The sequence below is a fragment of the Lycorma delicatula genome, chromosome 9 (genome assembly GCF_047948215.1).
Source record: "Lycorma delicatula isolate Av1 chromosome 9, ASM4794821v1, whole genome shotgun sequence".
Lineage (NCBI taxonomy): Eukaryota > Metazoa > Arthropoda > Insecta > Hemiptera > Fulgoridae > Lycorma > Lycorma delicatula.
This window is the reverse complement of record NC_134463.1, coordinates 132,178,345-132,200,113: the sequence shown is the minus strand read 5'-3', so window position 1 is coordinate 132,200,113 and position 21,769 is coordinate 132,178,345. Positions and strand designations below refer to the sequence as shown.

Genomic DNA, 21,769 nt, shown 5'->3' with positions numbered 1-21,769 from the left:
TTTTGTTATTCCAAGTATAACAGAATTTATAGATATGAATTTTTATTTATGTTTGAAGGGACAGTTATATTTCTTTTCCTATATCCTGATTAATATTCAAGCTAACAACAGAAAATCACATTGTGAGAAACTTTCAGACTAAATAATTTTTATTTTTATGATTGTATTGTTATAGATATTAAGATTTTTTCTTAGAAAATATAATATAATGCTTTATTTCATAGAAAATAATGCTGTTGCTTCCCAAGTCCATGAATCTCTTGCGTTATAATTTCTCATATTGTGTATGAACATAAACCTATATCTGTAAATTTTGAAAGTTATGATGCATCAAATTATGAATTGTTTAGACTAAATTTGAATGATATTATAGTTATTAAATGTACAAATTTGTTACATCAAATTCTATTTTACTGTGTTCAATTTTTCCTTAGTTTCAATATATATGTATATTCAAGAACATTGAATATTTATGTATAAAAATATTTCATTTTCATGTATATATTAACGTTTTAATCTTATGAAAGGATTATTGCAAACTATATTGTAGATTATTGAAGTTTTATTTGAGAGACATAGTAAATACTTCCTCCTCTATGAATCATGAGACCTTGCCGTTGGTGAGGGGGCTTGAGTGCTCAGGGATACAGAGTAGCTGGACCGAAGGTGCAACCATATCGGAGAGGTATCTGTTGAGAGCCAGACTAAGGAATGATTCCTGAAAGAGGGCAGCAGCTCTTTCAGTAGTTGTTAGGGGCGTGAGTCAGGACGACTTAAACGGCCGTATCAACATCACTCAGTCCTCTGAGTACTGCGCAGCTGAAAGCAATGGAAAACTACAGCTGCTTTTTTTTTTCCAAGAAAATGTGGCTCTGCATTTTCACATAACAATAATGGAGGCGCCTTCCTTGGTAAAATATTCCGGAGGTAAAATAGTCCCCCGTTCGGATCTCCGGGTGGGGACTACTAAGGAATGGGTCACCAGAAAATTAAAAAATAACATTCTACGAGTCGGAGCGTGGAATGTTAGAAGCTTAAAAAAGGTTGGTAGGCTAGAAAATTTAAAAAGGGAAATGGATAGGGTGAATGTGGATATAGTAGGAATTAGTGAGGTTCGGTGGGAAGAGGAAGGCGACTTTTGGTCAGGTGATTTTAGAGTAATTAACTCAGCGTCAAATAATGGGCAGGCAGGAGTAGGTTTCGTGATGAACAAGAAGATAGGGAGGAGAGTGGAGTATTTCAAAACGCATAGCGATAGAATCATTGTAATAAGGATAAAATCAAAACCTAAACCGACAACGATTGTTAACGTTTATATGCCTACAAGCGCCCATGATGATGATGAGGTAGAGTGTGTATACGAAGAGATTGATGAAGCAATTAAACACGTAAAAGGAGATGAAAATTTAATAATAGTTGGAGATTGGAATGCAAGCATTGGAAAAGGCAAGGAAGGAAATATAGTGGGTGAATACGGGCTGGGCAAAAGGAATGAAAGAGGGGACCGACTTATAGAGTTTTGCACGAAGTATAATTTAGTAATTGCCAACACCCGATTTAAAAATCATAATAGAAGAATATACACTTGGAAAAAGCCAGGCGATACTGGAAGGTATCAGATAGATTATATCATGGTTAAGCAAAGATTTAGAAATCAACTCGTTGACTGCAAAACTTACCCTGGAGCAGACATTGATAGCGACCATAATTTGGTGATAATGAAATGTAGATTGGGGTTTAAAAACCTGAAGAAAAGGTGTCAGATGAATCGGTGGAATTTAGAGAAGCTTGAGGAAGAGGAGGTAAAGAAGATTTTTGAGGAGGACATCGCAAGAGGTCTGAGTAAAAAAGATAAGGTAGAAAATGTAGAAGAAGAATGGGAGAATGTTAAAAAGGAAATTCTTAAATCAGCAGAAGCAAACTTAGGCGGAATAAAGAGAACCGGTAGAAAACCTTGGGTTTCAGACGATATATTGCAGCTGATGGATGAACGTAGAAAATATAAGAATGCTAGTGATGAAGAAAGTAAAAGGAACTATCGGCAATTAAGAAATGCTATAAACAGGAAGTGCAAACTGGTGAAAGAAGAGTGGATTAAAGAAAAGTGTTCAGAAGTGGAAAGAGAAATGAACATTGGTAAAATAGACGGAGCATACAGGAAAGTTAAGGAAAATTTTGGGGTACATAAATTAAAATCTAATAATGTGTTAAACAAAGATGGTACACCAATATATAATACAAAAGGTAAAGTCGATAGATGGGTGGAATATATTGAAGAGTTATACGGAGGAAATGAATTAGAAAATGGTGTTATAGAGGAAGAAGAGGAAGTTGAGGAGGATGAAATGGGAGAAACAATACTGAGATCTGAATTTAAGAGAGCATTAAAAGATTTAAATGGCAGAAAGGCTCCTGGAATAGACGGAATACCTGTAGAATTACTGCGCAGTGCAGGTGAGGAAGCGATTGATAGATTATACAAACTGGTGTGTAATATTTATGAAAATGGGGAATTTCCATCAGACTTCAAAAAAAGTGTTATAGTTATGATACCAAAGAAAGCAGGGGCAGATAAATGTGAAGAATACAGAACAATTAGTTTAACTAGTCATGCATCAAAAATCTTAACTAGAATTTTATACAGAAGAATTGAGAGGAGAGTGGAAGAAGTGTTAGGAGAAGACCAATTTGGTTTCAGGAAAAGTATAGGGACAAGGGAAGCAATTTTAGGCCTCAGATTAATAGTAGAAGGAAGATTAAAGAAAAACAAACCAACATACTTGGCGTTTATAGACCTAGAAAAGGCTTTCGATAACGTAGACTGGAATAAAATGTTCAGCATTTTAAAAAAATTAGGGTTCAAATACAGAGATAGAAGAACAATTGCTAACATGTACAGGAACCAAACAGCAACAATAACAATTGAAGAACATAAGAAAGAAGCCCTAATAAGAAAGGGAGTCCGACAAGGATGTTCCCTATCTCCGTTACTTTTTAATCTTTACATGGAACTAGCAGTTAATGATGTTAAAGAACAATTTAGATTCGGAGTAACAGTACAAGGTGAAAAGATAAAGATGCTACGATTTGCTGATGATATAGTAATTCTAGCCGAGAGTAAAAAGGATTTAGAAGAAACAATGAACGGCATAGATGAAGTCCTACGCAAAAACTATCGCATGAAAATAAACAAGAACAAAACAAAAGTAATGAAATGTAGTAGAAATAACAAAGATGGACCACTGAATGTGAAAATAGGAGGAGAAAAGATTATGGAGGTAGAAGAATTTTGTTATTTGGGAAGTAAAATTACTAAAGATGGACGAAGCAGGAGCGATATAAAATGCCGAATAGCACAAGCTAAACGAGCCTTCAGTAAGAAATATAATTTGTTTACATCAAAAATGAATTTAAATGTCAGGAAAAGATTTTTGAAAGTGTATGTTTGGAGTGTCGCTTTATATGGAAGTGAAACTTGGACGATCGGAGTATCTGAGAAGAAAAGATTAGAAGCTTTTGAAATGTGGTGCTATAGGAGAATGTTAAAAATCAGATGGGTGGATAAAGTGACAAATGAAGAGGTATTGCGGCAAATAGATGAAGAAAGTAGCATTTGGAAAAATATAGTTAAAAGAAGAAACAGACTTATAGGCCACATACTAAGGCATCCTGGAATAGTCTCTTTAATATTGGAAGGACAGGTAGAAGGGAAAAATTGTGTAGGCAGGCCACGTTTGGAGTATGTAAAACAAATTGTTGGGGATGTAGGATGTAGAGGGTATACTGAAATGAAACGACTAGCACTAGATAGGGAATCTTGGAGAGCTGCATCAAACCAGTCAAATGACTGAAGACAAAAAAAAAAAAAAAAAAAGTAAATACTTTGCTTGCAACCTTTTATCATTACACCGGTGAATGAATAATTGTTTGCAGGGCTAAATTTAAGTAGTGTCAATTTATCTGTGCAAATTATATTACAGCACTGTTGAAAAAATTTCTCTTTGAAATTTTTTTCCCAACTTCTTTGACTTTATTGTTGTAATTGTTTTCTTAATTGAAAAAAAAAAGGTTATGAATTGACATGGTTTTCTTTAATTTGGATTTAATTTAGAGGATTTTATTTTAAGGTTCTTGAGAGTGTAATTAATAGAAATAATCTACTAGTGGGTGTAAATAGAAATAATTTTTTAATTAATAAGAGCATGCAAATATATTGAATTGAGAAGAATTATGACTGATATGATTAAAAAGTACAATGAAAAAGCTTTTAAAATTCATAAAAACAAGAAAGTTTTGGTATTGAAAAGAAGCTCTCCAGTTGAAGTAAAATACGACCATAAATGGTTCCTCAGAATACTTGTATTTTTGTTAATTTTATGTTTTGTTTTTTTTTTTTTTGTTGTTTGATTAATGTATAAATGCTTCTAAATTTAGGCAAAAAAAATTCAATCTCTGACAGCGATTTCTAGATTCACTTCAAAACTATTTGTTTAAATGTATAATGATATAAAATAAAACTTTTATTAAACTTAAATTGATTTTTATTTCATCTCATTAGCAGTAAAAAATATCTTTGTAAAATCTTACATATGTGAAGAATTCACACGTCTCCCTCATAATTTACTGATATGGTACAGAAGTTAAACACTGACATTTCTAACATAGTCATCTATAAATGGATTTGTGAATTTGAGAAATTATTTCACCCCATGGAATCAATCTTGTTACATTTTATCTACTTATAAATAAGTTGATAAAATGTCGATGCAAGTCTTTGCTATGAGTCCAAATAATAATCAGAATATTGATACCTCAAATGCATAAATAAATATTTTATTTAATTTTTTTTTTTATTCAGTCATTTGACTGGTTTGATGCAGCTCTCCAAGATTCCCTATCTAGTGCTTCGTTTCATTTCAGTATACCCTCTACATCCTACATCCCTAACAATTTGTTTTACATATTCCAAACGTGGCCTTCCTACACAATTTTTTCCTTCTACCTGTCCTGCCAATATTAAAGCGACTATTCCAGGATGCCTTAGTATGTGGCCTATAAGTCTGTCTCTTCTTTTAACTATATTTTTCCAAATGCTTCTTTCTTCATCTATTTGCCGCAATACCTCTTCATTTGTCACTTTATCCACCCATCTGATTTTTAACATTCTCCTATAGCACCACATTTCAAAAGCTTCTAATCTTTTCTTCTCAGATACTCCGATTGTCCAAGTTTCACTTCCATATAAAGCGACACTCCAAACATACACTTTCAAAAATCTTTTCCTGACATTTAAATTAATTTTTGATGTAAACAAATTATATTTCTTACTGAAGGCTCGTTTCGCTTGTGCTATTCAGCATTTTATATCGCTCCTGCTTCGTCCATCTTTAGTAATTCTACTTCCAAAATAACAAAATACTTCTACCTCCATAATCTTTTCTCCTCCTATTTTCACATTCAGTGGTCCATCTTTGTTATTTCTACTACATTTCATTACTTTTGCTTTCTTCTTGTTTATTTGCATGCGATAGTTCTTGCGTAGGACTTCATTTATGCCGTTCATTGTTTCTTCTAAATCCTTTTTATTCTCGGCTAGAATTACTATATCATCAGGAAATCGTAGCATCTTTATCTTTTCACCTTGTACTGTTACTCCGAATCTAAATTGTTCATTAACATCATTAACTGCTAGATCCATGTAAAGATTAAAAAGTAACGGAGATAGGGAACATCCTTGTCAGACTCCCTTTCTTATTACGGCTTCTTTCTTATGTTCTTCAATTATTACTGTTGCTGTTTGGTTCCTGTACATGTTAGCAATTGTTCTTCTATCTCTGTATTTGAACCCTAACTTTTTTAAAATGCTGAACATTTTATTCCAGTCTACGTTATCGAATGCCTTTTCTAGGTCTATAAACGCCAAGTATGTTGGTTTGTTTTTCTTCTACTATTAATCTGAGGCATAAAATTGCTTCCCTTGTCCCTATACTTTTCCTGAAACCAAATTGGTCTTCTCCTAACACTTCTTCCACTCTCCTCTCAATTCTTCTGTATAGAATTCTAGTTAAGATTTTTGATGCACGACTAGTTAAACTAATTGATCTGTATTCTTCACATTTATCTGCACCTGCTTTCTTTGGTATCATGACTATAACACTTTTTTTGAAGTCTGACGGAAATTCCCCTTTTTCATAAATATTACACACCAGTTTGTATAATCTATCAATCGCTTCCTCACCTGCACTGCGCAGTAATTCTACAGGTATTCTGTCTATTCCAGGAGCCTTTCTGCCATTTAAATCTTTTAATGCTCTCTTAAATTCAGATCTCAGTATTGTTTCTCCCATTTCATCCTCCTCAACTTCCTCTTCTTCCTCTATAACACCATTTTCTAATTCATTTCCTCCGTATAACTCTTCAATATATTCCACTATTCCACCCATCTATCGACTTTACCTTTCGTATTATATATTGGTGTACCATCTTTGTTTAACACATTATTACATTTTAATTTATGTACCCCAAAATTTTCCTTATCTTTCCTGTATGCTCCGTCTATTTACCAATGCTCATTTCTCTTTCCACTCCTGAACACTTTTCTTTAATCCACTCTTCTTTTGCCAGTTTGCACTTCCTGTTTATAACATTTCTTAATTGCCGATAGTTCCTTTTACTTTCTTCATCACTAGCATTCTTATATTTTCTACGTTCATCCATCAGCTGCAATATATCGTCTGAAACCCAAGGTTTTCTACCAGTTCTCTTTATTCCGCCTAAGTTTGCTTCTGCTGATTTAAGAATTTCCTTTTTAACATTCTCCCATTCTTCTTCTACATTTTCTACCTTATCTTTTTTACTCAGACCTCTTGCGATGTCCTCCTCAAAAGTCTTCTTTACCTCCTCTTCCTCAAGCTTCTCTAAATTCCACCGATTCATCTGACACCTTTTCTTCAGGTTTTTAAACCCCAATCTACATTTCATTATCACCAAATTATGGTCGCTATCAATGTCTGCTCCAGGGTAAGTTTTGCAGTCAACGAGTTGATTTCTAAATCTTTGCTTAACCATGATATAATCTATCTGATGCCTTGCAGTAACGCCTGGCTTTTTCCAAGTGTATATTCTTCTATTATGATTTTTAAATTGGGTGTTGGCAATTACCAAATTATACTTCGTGCAAAACTCTATAAGTCGGTCCCCTCTTTCATTCCTTCTGCCCAGCCCGTATTCACCCACTATATTTCCTTCCTTGCCTTTTCCAATGCTTGCATTCCAATCTCCAACTATTATTAAATTTTCATCTCCTTTTGTGTGTTTAATTGCTTCATCAATCTCTTCGTATACACACTTTACCTCATCATCATCATGGGTGCTTGTAGGCATATAGACGTTAACAATCGTTGTCTGTTTAGGTTTTGATTTTATCCTTATTACAATGATTCTATCGCTATGCGTTTTGAAATACTCTACTCTCTTAATTATTATTATTATTTAATATTGTGTAATATTTATTTATAAATATTCCTTGTTTATTAGGAATATATGTACCATTTATTGCTCTTTAGGGGTTGGTTTTGTAGTACAATCACGGTTAAAAAAAAATAAATAAAATATTAACTTCTTTAACAATGAGTTCATAAATTTTAAAATAATTTTCTAATGTTTAGATATAAGTTAAAAGATTTGCTCTAGTGTTATAAAATGTCTAGCGTTTTAAAATGTACAACACTATTTTCTATAAGATTATTACATTTTTAGGTAATTTAGGTTAATTTTTAAAAAAACATTTTGGTAAAAATGTTAATATAAACCTATTTTCACCATTTTTTCAAAATATTCTTTTTTAATATATCTAAATGTAATTCATTTCTTTTTTTTGGTTTATATGTATTTTCTGATACACAAGTGAGCCAATAATTGTGTTTGTATATTCAGTTGTATTTATTTTGTTGCATTTCTTTTCAGGTTCATATGATATTCCAGAAGGAATTGTGTTTTCACAGCCTGTAATACTAAAAGATGGTAAATGGCAAATATGTACAAAGTTTCCTGTTCCTCATTGCATTATTAAATTAAGAAATCTCTTTTTTTTACCGACTATCATAAGTCAAAAGTTTGGTTTGGTCGATGGATTACCAAGCTTTGAAAAGGGTTGTAAGTAATTTGTGGTGCATTTATATGCATAATTTTATTGTAATTTGTACTGGGAACTTCTGCTTGGCAGTTTCAGTTTGTGTATTACAGCCATAAGTGAAAGGTACATATCCATAATGTGTCCAGCTGTTTGCTTTCTTCTTCTTTATATATATAAAAATACAAAATTAAAACTAAGTACAGTACAGTACAATACAGTACTATGTGTGTGGCTAGCCACATAACAAATTTATTTATGACTACATATTTTTTTATGTTTATAATTTTAATGTTTTGAATTTGTGTGATTTTTTAAAAGAAAAGGTTTAACTGATGATGAGGGAAACCCTCTGTTACGAAAAAATAATAAACATAAGGCAAGAAGCATTATTGAATTCTGTACTCTTGGAGGTAGACTGTTTCTATACTTTTGTCTTTGGCATAATTAGTACAGAGGGGAATATGGACAAATACAGTAAAAAAAAAAAAAAAAAAAATTGGTTTTGGAAGTTTTATATATATATATATATATATATGTATATATATAACATAACATGGAACAAAATTAAATGGTTATCAGAATGTAATAAAATGCCTATTTTATAACAAAAAATGATATATATGTAAAAAGTCTTAAATGAAATTCCATTTATCCTAGCCCCAGGTTATTCCTATTTCTACTAGTATAATTATAAAACACATCAACTTCCTGATATTGATATTCTTGCCCCAGCGGTCAGAGTCTAAAAAGTGTTATAAAAATGTTAAAAACCATCATAAACAGAATTACCATTGCTATAGCAAATCTTCATGTTACGAGAGTGTAGACAAAGCAAGGTAGCAAGCAGTATAATGGAACAATATGATGCTCAAAGATTTATATGGGATTCGACAACTTAATAGAAAATTAGATTCATGATGAACACCAGTTTCTGGAATCTGTTAATTGAACGTGACTGATTAAGTAAAATGGTCACCTGAATCCATATATCAAGAAGCAGATGATGAGATACAGAATCAAAGGCTTAAGGCAAGTCAAACCATTTAGACTGCAGCAAATTTAACTTACATACTTGCTTACGCAGGAAATTGCAAATTTATTTAATCACAGTTGAAGCATAATAATATCGCTCATGAACAATCATATCCACAGTGAACTATAGTACAGCATTATCATATTCAAAACAAGCTTGATCTACTGGATGTAACTTGATTTACACATTCTGGCGTGTAAAATTGGAATGAAGTGACTATTTTATATATTCTTGAGGGTCTATAATTTTGAATAGCTTACCTTGATTTCTTTTAAAAAAAATTATTATTTTTCCTATTTAATACAGCCATTTTCTTCTTCATTATTTTATTGAAAAGTATTTTAATACTTTCAAAAGCAGTACTTTTTCTGCCATATTATTTATGATATTGTCAGAAGCTTTTCTTTTCATATTTCCTCTTCAAGTAAAACCTATTTCCTTTTCAAAAAAGTGCAGTTCTTCCCCTTCAGACCCAAATTCTTGTTTTAAAGGCTTTTTTCTAGTTCCCACATGGCATACCAATGCAGGATTTCTCATTATAAAATTGCTCATAGAAATTTGTGAGTCCCTCCAATATATCAAATCTATTAGTTTTTGTACCGGTATTTATTTTTTGTATCCAGTGTTTTATTTGTTATGCTAATTATTTTTTTTACTTATTTAATTTACTCATTTATAGTTACTACAGTTAGTGTTTATTGCTTTTTTCTAGTATTCCTTCAATTCTTTTCTTATCCTATATCCTCTTCTCTGCTTCTGTTTCATTAATAATTCTATTCAATTTCTCTCTTTCTTTCTTTAAGAAGTTCCTTAGTTTCATTTGATTTTTTCTTGCTCCCTTCCATTATGGCTTTATCTGAATTCTTACTCGATGCACCATTCAGTGTTTGTAAGCGTGAAATCCACACTATAACTACACAGTTTTTGTTAGTTAGTTTATCATCCACGTTAAAAAATAGAAATGCATATTATTTTTTACTGTGATCTTTTTTCATCTCTGCACTAATGTTCTTTTAATTATTTGCTAATTTTCTCTGTTGCATAAAGTCTGAATAATAAAAAAGTCTTAAGTCTTAAGTTGCATAAAGTCGTAATAGAAAATTTGAATTAAACAATTAGGGATTGCCAAGTCCATTTTTTTCTGACATTCATGTTAAGAGAATCCCTTATAGTAATCTTCTCATCTTTGTTTTTCTGTAATCAGCTTCTCCAGAGAACGATAAACAATTAAGGAAAACAAATTCTTATTTAATCTGTAAATGTCTGAACCGTTCATTTGTAAGCTAGTTTCTAATAGTTTATAAATAGTTTTCTAGTTTCTAATAGATTTCATTATTTTGGAGAATTGAACTTATTCTAACAATACTAAATTGAGCTTTTTCTCCAGACCTTTTGAAATATTCATTGTCAGTTTTTTGATAGAATTCAGTTTAATTTCAGAACTTTTATGAATGATATTTACCAATTCTGATGGAAAGTGTCTATTGATATTAGCAAAAAAAAAAAAATTTTAATTTGGGTTTACTAAAGATCAGAAAAATTGTTAATTCATTGAAAAAACCGTTGAGGTTAGACTTTTTGAAAATGCAATTTAATCTAAATAATTACGCTTATATTTACTATATTATTGTTCTATATGTAATGATTTTATTTATTTTCAGGTTTTTTTGTTTAATTTGTAAGTTATTTTCTCTTAAATCTTTGATTATGTATATTAACACATGTAATTTTTTTTTATTTATTTTTATTTTCATTTTTTCTGTTGTATCCATGTTTGTATGTGTTAGATAATTTATAGTTTTAATCTTCAGGTAACATGGATTTGTTTAGTGATGTGTGGATTATAAATTTTGTCCAAGTATTATCAGGCAAGTTTGCATTTAATTTTGTAAATTGCTTTTACTTTTTCTTTTCAATATTTCTTGTGTTAAATTGGGTTTTCCCTGAATGCTTCCACAGAATTCTGTACTGATGAAGAATAATTATTTGTTAGCCTATATGCTTGGGTGAAACGGTATTAATTTCATGAATATTTTTGCATTACTTCTACGGTTCAAATAGTTTCCATTTACTTTTTTAATAATTACCATAATTATTAATTAAGGGAACCATTTAACATATCTCATTACTGTTAACTTCAGCCGACTAATTTTTTTTATATCGATGATATTAATTCATTACGTAATTAAGATTTTACTCCTTAAAGACTGATTGTAGGTAACAAACATAATCAATTCAACAAGAAACAAAAATAGTTAATAACCTGATTCACAGTATTACAAGTTGTTTGGTGTACATGTTTTATCAATTTTTAATATTAACAAAATAATCACTTTTTTAATAAAAGTAAATAATTCTCAACCAAATCCTTAACTTTCCAGGCTATGTAATTATACTGTGAATAACTATTCACAGTACATTACATAAGGAAAAGTATGCTACGGGGTCATTTTTTGCACAGTGAGTTGTAGTTCATATTTTTCTTATGTTTTTGGAAAATTTCATTCAGGGGTGGGGATAGTAATTTTAATCGATTATTGTTTTGCGTTATATCTTCTTACTGGATTAATCTATTTCTATGAAATTGTATACAATGACTTCTGGCTATGAATCATTCAGTTTAATTTTGGTTACAATAAAGGAGATGGGGAAATATGTTACAGTAGGTCTCTCCCCCATCTCAAGAATTTATCAAAGAGTAGAATAATTTTTTAATATATTTTGTACTTGGATGCTTAATGTTCCGCTTAATTTTCCTCCTAAGCAGTAGTCTGTCAAGGGCTAAGTAGCTTTGCCAGGAAAGTTATGCGATACTTTTGTGGCTTTTTTCTCATAGGTTTATTTATTTTCGTAATTCTAGCTACTACATATCATGTTTTCGGTGTAAACAAGCAAATTGGACTACATTATTTTTTATTTATTTTTTTCATGAAAAAGTTGTTAGGACATTCTAATCATATAGACATACATAACAGAGGTTAATGTCAGTTAATCAGGTATTAATCACAGAATTTTATCGGTGAAATAATTAACACTTAGTTACGGATTATAAATTTTTATGGATGTACAAGTTTGTGTTTGTATAGGTTGTAATGATAGCAATTTTTTCTGCCACCTATAAGAGAAATATGGTTGTTATTTAGATATAAATTTATTATTATTTAGATATAATACACTCAAAGATTTTAGAGAGTTTGTGTTTGTCTAAGTTAAAAAAAATATGTTCTTTTATTGTTGCAGCTTTACTCCCGATAGTAACCGATGAAGATAAGCTTACTATAATTGAGCGACAAAGAAAAATAAGAGCAAAACGATCTGTGTTATTAGATTGTGCAACATTTTCAGATGAATACAGTAAAGGTAGTGAAGATAGTAAAAGATTAGAAAAAAAGAACAAAATGATAGAACAAATAAAAGAATTACGTAATAAAATGAAAGAGACAGCTGAATGTAATCAATATAGCTGGTATTATAAAAGATTAAACAAAATAAAAAAAGAACAGGATAATGGAGATGAAAAAACTGAAACTGATGCCAAAACCGCATCTGCAATTCCTGAACAAGTCGAGGTTGAAGAAGAGAAAGAAGATTTATTTGAAGTTACATGGGAAGAAATTTGTGAAAAAGTGGACAGTTTAGATTTAATTAATGAATTAGGTCCTATTTATGGTAATAAAATATTATCTAAATATGAAAAAAAAGAACCACTCACCCAAACTAAGAAAGTTTTACTTAAAAAAAATGAACGGTACAAAATATGTTAATTTGTTTCAGAATTTTTTTTGGCAATAGCTTTATTTCTATCAGGTTTGCACCATTCAAATGGTAATCCTCTCGTATTTACCGACTGTGATTTTTAAAGCGACAGTAATAATAGATTAAAAAAAAATATATTTTGTTTATATTATAATGTTTTTATCATTTGAACTTAATTGATAAAGTATCCCACCCCACCGTACCTCGAATGAATATTGAATTGGATTTTGAATACTTTTTTGAAAATTGGGATAATCTGAACTCTGTTAGAATAACATGTGTAAGCGCAATGATTTCTGTACATTTTGAAAAATTTTACACGGATCACTAATCTAGGCCTATATCTTGTGTGTGACTGAAGAGTCATATACAAGTAACAGTCTTCAAATGTCGTCAGCCATATCTCAAAAAGACCGTAATTTCTGGTTTCCTTTTCAAACAGTTTATCGACACAGCATTGATATATTATGATTATATTTGATTTATATTTATAATTAAATTCTAGTCTTTTTCATACTCTACAAAATTCCACTCTCAAATTCCCATGTACGAGCTTCAAAGCTGCAATCAATAAGGCCTTAACATATAGTTAGCCGAAAATATTGACTTGTTCTTGTTTGCTCAGATTCCACGAGTACCCTATAGACAATTAATGACATGTACTACCCGAAAGGCGCCAAACAAAACTTGCCCAAAAGGCACCGTGCCTGGAGAGAAACTGCATGATATACCGATCGGAGGAAATCCACCTAACCGCACACAAATGAGATACTATAGGAAATATACCACATGTGTAGCGACCTGTGGGGGTATACTCTAGACAATGACGTTTACTCTAGACACCCTGTTGTTTATGAAATTCATTGTCATTTTGCAAATGACTAGATGTAGTACAACAGTGAGCTTCTGCTGGATCCCCAGCCATATAGGAATTTCAGGCAATGAACACACAGGTAGTGTGGCAAAGGTGGCTTGTTTCTAGCCTCCGTTCACTGATCGCGTCATGATCTTGTTTGTTTACTGAAGAGGGTGGTACACGATGAGCGGCAAGGTGATTGGAATGCTACCGTAAACAGTAAAATTCACCCTATTAAGAACACTGTTTCACCGTAAAGCTTTGCGAATAGGGCTAACTCATGGATATCTGATGACTCAGATGCGCCAGTTTGCTCGCTGTGACTGCCAACTGACACTGCACCGCATCTTGTGGATTGCATCGTGCCATTTATTGCATCGTATCAGTGCCATACGGCACTGTGTCGTTAGTTTAAGCCGGGAGCTAACATTTGAACTATTCTTAGGGTCATCTGTTTATACTCAATAATTTGTGTGTATCAGCTATTCATACCGATCGCCATATAACAGTTTTTTATATCGGTATTCTAATTCAGACATAAAATGCGATACGTGTTTGTTTATTACAACAAATATGTTGTTTCTGGTTGATAACACTGAAGCGTTTTTCGCCTAGAAAAAACCACAAAAAAACTCTCAGAAGCTTCTGCAGTGAATTAATCGATTACCTCATTCATAAAAATTACATTCTCTGCTGCTTATTAACTTTTATAGCGGCTCTTTGATCAGCTTCAGCACAAAATCGTCTGCATGGTGTCTCCCTTCAATTCATGTTGCAGCAAATGTTTCTTTAAAAACGGGCATTTGTTTTATTTTGTCTCTAAACTCAACCAAACATCCAGACTAAACAGAGATTGTTCTTAAAACCAAATGTAAAACGAACTAAATATTAATCTAAATAAATCTGAAATAATTTTATTGAACTATAATGATCTATCCAAAGATATTAAAATACCATTGCAAACCTCTTATTGTAAGAGTAAAAGTCATATTCTGTACATCAGATTGAATTGTCTAAACAATAAACAACCGACGATTGATTGTTTTATAAGAGAAAATTGTTTATTTTATTTATAAGGTATGTTAATTAAAAAATTTCAGAAAAAAGTTTTTTAAATATTTTTATATAATTACTGACGAGAAGAGAAAAATTTTATTCATAGCCAATTTTGTATAAGATTATTTTAATTTTGATTAATTTTTGAAGTAGTGATTTTCTGAAGAAGTCTTCTCAATATTATATACTGTGTATTATATTGGTATATAGTTTTTAAATAATATAATGCAATATAACGATAATTATACTTTCTATACATGTCTAATTTTAAACGATCAAATCTATCAATTTTGTCTAAACTATTGACATTCTGATTCTTATATGTTTTTAGTGATCTCTTGATTAGTTACAAGCCATAAATCAAATAGCCTTGCAACTATTTTACCCGGAAGAATACCATCACAAAAAAGGAGTAATAAAAAAAAAGAAATGAAGAAAATATGCTCCTTCAAAAAATACAGCTGCAGTTTTCCACTGATTGTATTCATGTAGTACTGAAAAACAGAATTTAAGCTTTTGTTGTAGCAATATCAACTGTTAAATAGTTATTGTTCGTAGTAACTAAGTAGTTAATGTTCATATTAACTATTGGAAGGGTTGTTGCCCCCCCCTCTTTCAGGAATTGTTTGACTTGAATACTATTAAGATTCTTCCACTTATGTCAACTTAGGTGTGCTTTTCATTCGCTTTCAAGGATTTTGACCTTAACAAAACTTAATCATTGCCCCACCTTGTTCTCCTTCAGGGAGGTTATAAAGGTTATAAGAGCGGGAACCCGGAAGAGACTCAAGCGCGAGGCATTGGTAGCCATAACCAGCCACACCCGAGGGCGGTCCGGAAGTGGCAGCCGCCACCATGAAGGTTGAAGAGGAAACCGCCGGTCATGAAGCGGGAGAAAATGCGGCCCATAATGTTGGATTGCCTTAGGGAGTAGCTTCATATCCGGCATAGTCCGCAGGAACCTGGTGGCAAAGAGCACCCGGGTGACTTTAAGGCTGCAACTAAGCAGCGAATTTCCGGGAACTACAGAGCTTTCTGAATTCGAACGGCACCGTATTCCACATGTACCAGCTTCCTAAGGAGGGGGAGCTTCAAGTCGTGGCCCAAGGTAGCCCCTTTGAAGCCACTTGTGAAGAAGTGACAGAGGAAATCTCTTCACTTGGTTACGAGGTGGCGTCAGTGGAAAAGCTGACTACAAGGAACGATAGAGATCTCTACGTACCTTGTGACGTTTAAAACCCGGACAACCTGTATTACTGCAATCGGTTTCCTTGGCATTTCTCCCGCTACCTCGCTACTCGGTCGCCCTAAAGTATAAGACCGAATGTCTCTGTCACAAACGGCTACTGAGCCTCGAAACAGTTTAGCGACCGGTGTCCTAGCTAACCTAAAAGCGTGAGGGGAATAAGCATGGTATCATACACCGTCCGCTTGTCATATAGCACTAAAATGGGTAGGCGCACCCATTCGATTACTAAAACATATATGATTATCAATAATTCACTGCCACGTCTAGGCCGCTGAACTATCCACCATCAAGCCTTAATCTGGCTGGTAGCCAGCCATACCTCTGTTAGCACAGCAGCGCGGTAGGAGTCTTTTCCTTTAGGCAAACTACTGATGTCAGTTGAACAGAGCAATCGCATCGAGGAACTCCCATACGATCCGACAATGTCGCTCGTAAGTGGTTAAGTGGTCAATTTTCCCCTTGACCTCTTTAAGTTCCAGGGTGGCCTGAGTTCTGGCCTCCCCCAAGAGCTGGGCAGTCGAACATCATGTGTTCGTTCGACCGGACCTCCCCGCAGACGCACAGCTCATCAGCTGCTAGGCGGAACTAAAACAAATATCGGTTTAAATTTACATGGTTGGAAAGTACTCGGGCTTCCGTTGCCCTTAAAAACGAAGTAGAGGCATTACATCCCCCAAATCCTGTATAAACTTGTACAAGGATCTTCCCTTAGTCGTGGCGGGCCATTCTTGGTGCCATACTTCCACCTCGAGGCTGTAAAGCCTCCGCAGCCGGGAGGGGAACTGTTCGAAATTTAGAACCGGTGCATTGAGATCACCGTTCCGCTCCGGTACAGGCCCGACTCGAAACCGCATCCCAAATTCCTCGGCCTCCCTGCCTCTTCGCAATTTACTCATGGCCGCCCGAACTTTCACCACTAAACCGATTGGGAGAGCTTTTCCCAATACGGTAGTAGCTTCGCAGCAGGTTGTTTTAAAAACACCAGTGCATGCAATTAAGGCTCTGCGCTGGGCACTCTTTAAATTTTGAATAAGTGCTCGATTTCTTTTCAACCTATGCGCCCAAACGGAGGCCGCGTAAGAGGTCAATACTTTCGAAGACACCATGTACAAATGATGGCCCGACATCCCGTAATCCTTTCGAGCAATCCTCCTAAGCTTGTGCATCACAGAGACGGCGTACGCCGCTACTTGCCTAATGTGGTTGCTAAACAGTAACTTACCAAACAAAAGCACCTAGGTACTTATGTATCGAACTCGGCTTTTACACAGCCTTTAAACTTAACACTGGGGTTATGACTGTATGATAATTTGTCTGCACCCTTTAGTAGCATAAACTTCGTTTTGGGCACAGAAATCTTTAAATTTTCAATGTTCATCCAGGCCTCTGCGGTTGACAAAGCCGCCTACGCTTGATCTTCTAGCTGCGGTCGTGAATTACCACGAACTAACAGAAGACAGTCAGCGACGAAAGCCTGGGTCGTGACCCCTTCCGGGAATGTCGGTGCCAAAAATCCGTCCACAATACCTGTCTGTGGAATACCAGGTTCCACAGCAACGAATCGAGAACGGAGTACTGCGGGTTTCCCCTGATGACGGACGTTTCCACAACTAGGTGCGCACCCTTAAACAGAGCCGTGCGATCAGACAAGTAGTCACGTACTACGACCTGCAGGGCTACGGGAACATTACGGCGTTCCAACTCGTAGAGGACCAAACTCCAACACAAGGAAAGAAATGCTGCGCCTTGCCTATAAAAATTGCCAAAACATATTTACATTCTGCGCTTTCCACCTCGGCAAGAGCATTTAAGATGCAATTCTCGGTGTCAACCCCTTGTATGAAACCATATTGGCCTCGATTTAGAAGATAACCAGCAAGATGCTAGCCGACCTCACTCGAATCCTTTCCTGGTTTTAAGAGCACCCTCACCAAGTCAACCTGCGGTAAAACCCGCTCACCAAAGATGGCGTCAAAACATACAGCCACCCCGGCGGAAAAAAGCCAGAAACTGCGCCTTCGAAGGAGAGAGCAGGCAAGACGGCGGAGCTTTGCCATCTGGCTGATGACCTACAAATTGATGTAATACTGTTAGCAGAAACGCACCACAAGCAGCACTATTTCACTTGTAGAACCGACAGGGTTGTGCCACGCGGAAGCCCAGCCAGCTGCGGAACCGCTATACAGACTGGTTCGGGCATATAACAGTCCGAACAGGTCAGCGGTACCCGGCGCCGGGTACCGCTGACCTGGATGCCGTGCTGGAAAATTGGGATAGGTGAGGGCCCGCAGTATGACGACTAGCCTGCATCACATCGTCCATAAACGAGGCTGTCATGCACGGCCGTACCTCCACCTCACATCTACGAGGCAATTTTGGAAAAGCGCCGGCTGAGGAGATACCGCCTCACCCTCTCCCTCCGACCATAAATGGGCATTTTACAGACAAACGGACAGGGTGAAATTGCTGCTGACAAAGTATCGCGAAGAATCTTGAGAGATTATCTCGTCTCGATATCGGATTGGATGACATCTCTTCGGTGTTCAGGCTGAATAAACGACTACGCCAAGGAAAGAAGCCTCGCCACCCGGTGCTGGGACAACGAGGTTTCTTGGCTTCGTCCAGTTGAACTGGACGGAGGACCATGCTACCGAGGTGGAGTCTTTCCTTGCGAACTACTGCGCTCAGGTAGATGATGCCCCCGCGAAATAGATCGCGTCACTGAACAGAAGTGACCGCGACTATTAAGGCCACAAGTTTCGATAAGGCCCCAGGTATAGACAGGATCAATGCCTGAACATACCGGAACATTCCTCTCGCTCTCAAAGTGTCTTCATGTGCCACCTGCAGGGCCCTCATGTGCCACCTGCAGGGCCCTCATATGCCGAGGACTCTACACCGCAAGGTGTGAGGAAAAGACCTCACGCCGTGTTGATAGGATGAGGGTTGTGTATAATAAACCAGGCCAGGAGCCTCCACATTGGGTGAGCCAACAGGGACCCCAGAAATGATTGCTAGCCTTTAACGGTCATTAAAATGAGATGTCCGCATAAAGCTTCAGTTTGTGTATGCATAAACAATCCGGAACGCAAATACCAAATCCGTCCACAAATAAAACACATAAAATCTATAACCGTTACTAAACAAATAATGATCCGCCAGATAAATATTAAAACACAGCAGCAAGGGTTATTTGTCTAGGTTCTGCAGTCGGCAGGGACTCCCGTTATCCTTGCGTACCGTTCCGAATGGTTAGTCCAGTGACTCAACATGTACAATTAAATAAATAATAACAATGTTACATTTATGAAGTAGAAGTTTGAATATTAGAGTTGAGTTACAGATTCTATCGAGGTAGGCCGTATTTCGGTACGCTCTGTCAGTATTCTGATTTTATCGGTTCAACGGTCTTTGTTTCTGATTTGGAGATTTGGCAGTTGTCGGTGGAAATTTACGGGAAGCGTCTTTTAAATTTTATGATTTTTGGATACGGACTGATCTTTTTACTTAGTTTTTTAATTGATCAACCTTATTGCCTTTGGCAATAAGGTCTATAGTCATGTGCTGATTTCAGTAGCAAGTTAGTGGAGGTAGTAGTGCGGTAGTAGGTTAACCTGTTTAACTCATCGGATCTAGTGGTGAACGTGTCTTCCCAAATTAGCTTTGGAAGTCGATAGCTCCAGTGTTGAAGTCGTAGTAAAGTCAGTTATTTTAACACGGATTTGAATACTAGATCGTGAATACCAGTGTTCTTAGGCGGTTGGGTTTCAATTAACCACACCTCAGGAACTTCATTTACACTCGTACATATCATTCTTATTCATCCTGTGAAGTATTCTCAGAAAGGTAATTACCAGGGGCTAAACAGGAAAAGAAAGAAAGAAGGTTAACTTGTGCTCGGGGAGTTGAACAGTTATAAATTTTGGATAGTGGACTATCATAACTGTTAAGCGCTGTAGGAAATTAATTTTATTAATTTCTATTGTTTTTGTTACCGTTTGATAAATGACTACTGTAACTTAGTTCAATAAACAAGAATCAAGTGTAGTTAGCTCGATAGCTTTAACTACTAAGCTATAGTTAAATATACAGGGGAGGTAACGGTCCTCCCCTGTTTTATTATTAGAACAGACCATCCTGTTCAGAAAAAATGGAAGAGAAGGTTTTCCGGCCTCGGAGGAGCCTGTTCGTTCGCTGGAGAGTAGAACGGACATCAGACCGGTGCCCCGGGCCAGTCTACCGGGTGTTTCCAAACACATACCCGGGCGTAGAAGGAAGCCAAGTTGACGTGGAGAAATTTGAGGAGGATGCTGGGCGAGTTCCAAAGTGAAAATTCCAGGCGTTAGGAGAAAGCAGCGAAGGTGATGCAACAGAGGATACCGACATGAACTACCTTATGGAGGAGATGTATTATTTGCTGAAACTCAAAAAACATGTCCAGATGTAATCCTGGAGAAGGTACTAGACGTCGATGTGGTGGTTAATGCCTTATATGAGCGATGAAGACCATTGAGACGCAGACTAAATATGAGGGCTTATCTGAGAAAGGAGTTAAATTCAAGAGGAAGAGTAAAGAAAGAATCGAGAAAATTCTATCTGAGGATGATATCAAAGGGTTGGAAGAAATCATTGAATCACGTTGGCTAAGGGAGAGCTATAAAAAGGTGAACATTACAACAAGACAACGCTCGGGTTTTTATTGTACTGAAGGATCAAGTTAGAAAAAGCCCTCACATGGGTACTATTCAGAGACTAGGGCCTGGAATTGGGCTGAGTTCTTAAAGACTCATGCAAAACTGTAATATTCTATCCGGAAGATGAGGGTGAAGACAAGTGATGGATGAGAGCAATGAGGAGATGGTTGTCCAGACGGTGAAGGCGCTCTATAAACTTAGTTATGCGGAAAACGATTGTTTATCGTTCTTTGTCGCTGGATACTAGAGTATTGGACAAGAAAGAATGACCAGTCTAAATTATATCTTACAGAGAGAGAACCTGGAAAAAAATTATTGAAGGATCAGCGACGTCGGTGGTGACAGTCAGCAAAGTAGGAGTCAGTGATGCTAATCTTTTAAAGCAGGTCAAAGGAAGCATAGGCGAAGATATAGCAGGTGATATCTTATCACCAGGAAAGGACGCGCTGACACCGTGGAAATTATAGTGAGAGTCCTCAAATAAAACAGAGTATGTTGTGTAACGGCTTGGGTCCCAAGTAGAAAATGTTTTAGTGTATGAATACATCCGTGGTTCACGAAGGGCGATTTTCGACATGAAAGGACCTGATGTTGATTCGACAGCTGAAGAAATAGAATCTGAAGTCGAGAGAGAAATCGACGAGTTTAAATACTGCAGGTGTTGGAACTTCGGGCACCGGGCGACGAAATGTTCTGGGCCGAACCGTTTATGACTGTGTTATGATTGCCGTGACGAGAGACATGAAATCAGAGACTGTAATGAACCCAGTAGGTCTCAACTGTAGAGAAAAAGGACACCGTACCGGAGGCCGGAAATGCAAACTGTGTAGATCATGATGTGCATCCAGTTAAATGCGAATCGCAGATCGACTGTCCATGATTTGCCGTGGGCGTCAGCGGTTAGAGAGGATGCTGACTTCATTCTTCTAGCTGAATCGAATCAAAGATCGATTGCCAATGCTGGCAGGCCTGTGGATGAGAATCGGTTACA

General features: G+C 35.6%; 1 protein-coding gene across 1 annotated transcript in view; it reads left to right on the top strand.

The window, feature by feature from the left end:
- LOC142330761 (putative malate dehydrogenase 1B) overlaps positions 1-13,162 on the top strand; it is a 57,140-nt gene extending 43,978 nt beyond the window's left edge. The window contains exons 8-9 of the mRNA XM_075376206.1: positions 7,966-8,154; positions 12,408-13,162. Of these exons, the coding sequence (XP_075232321.1) occupies positions 7,966-8,154; positions 12,408-12,931 (713 nt within the window). The 3' untranslated portion in view covers positions 12,932-13,162. The remainder of the gene's footprint in view (positions 1-7,965; positions 8,155-12,407) is intronic.
- The last annotated feature ends 8,607 nt before the right edge of the window (positions 13,163-21,769 follow it).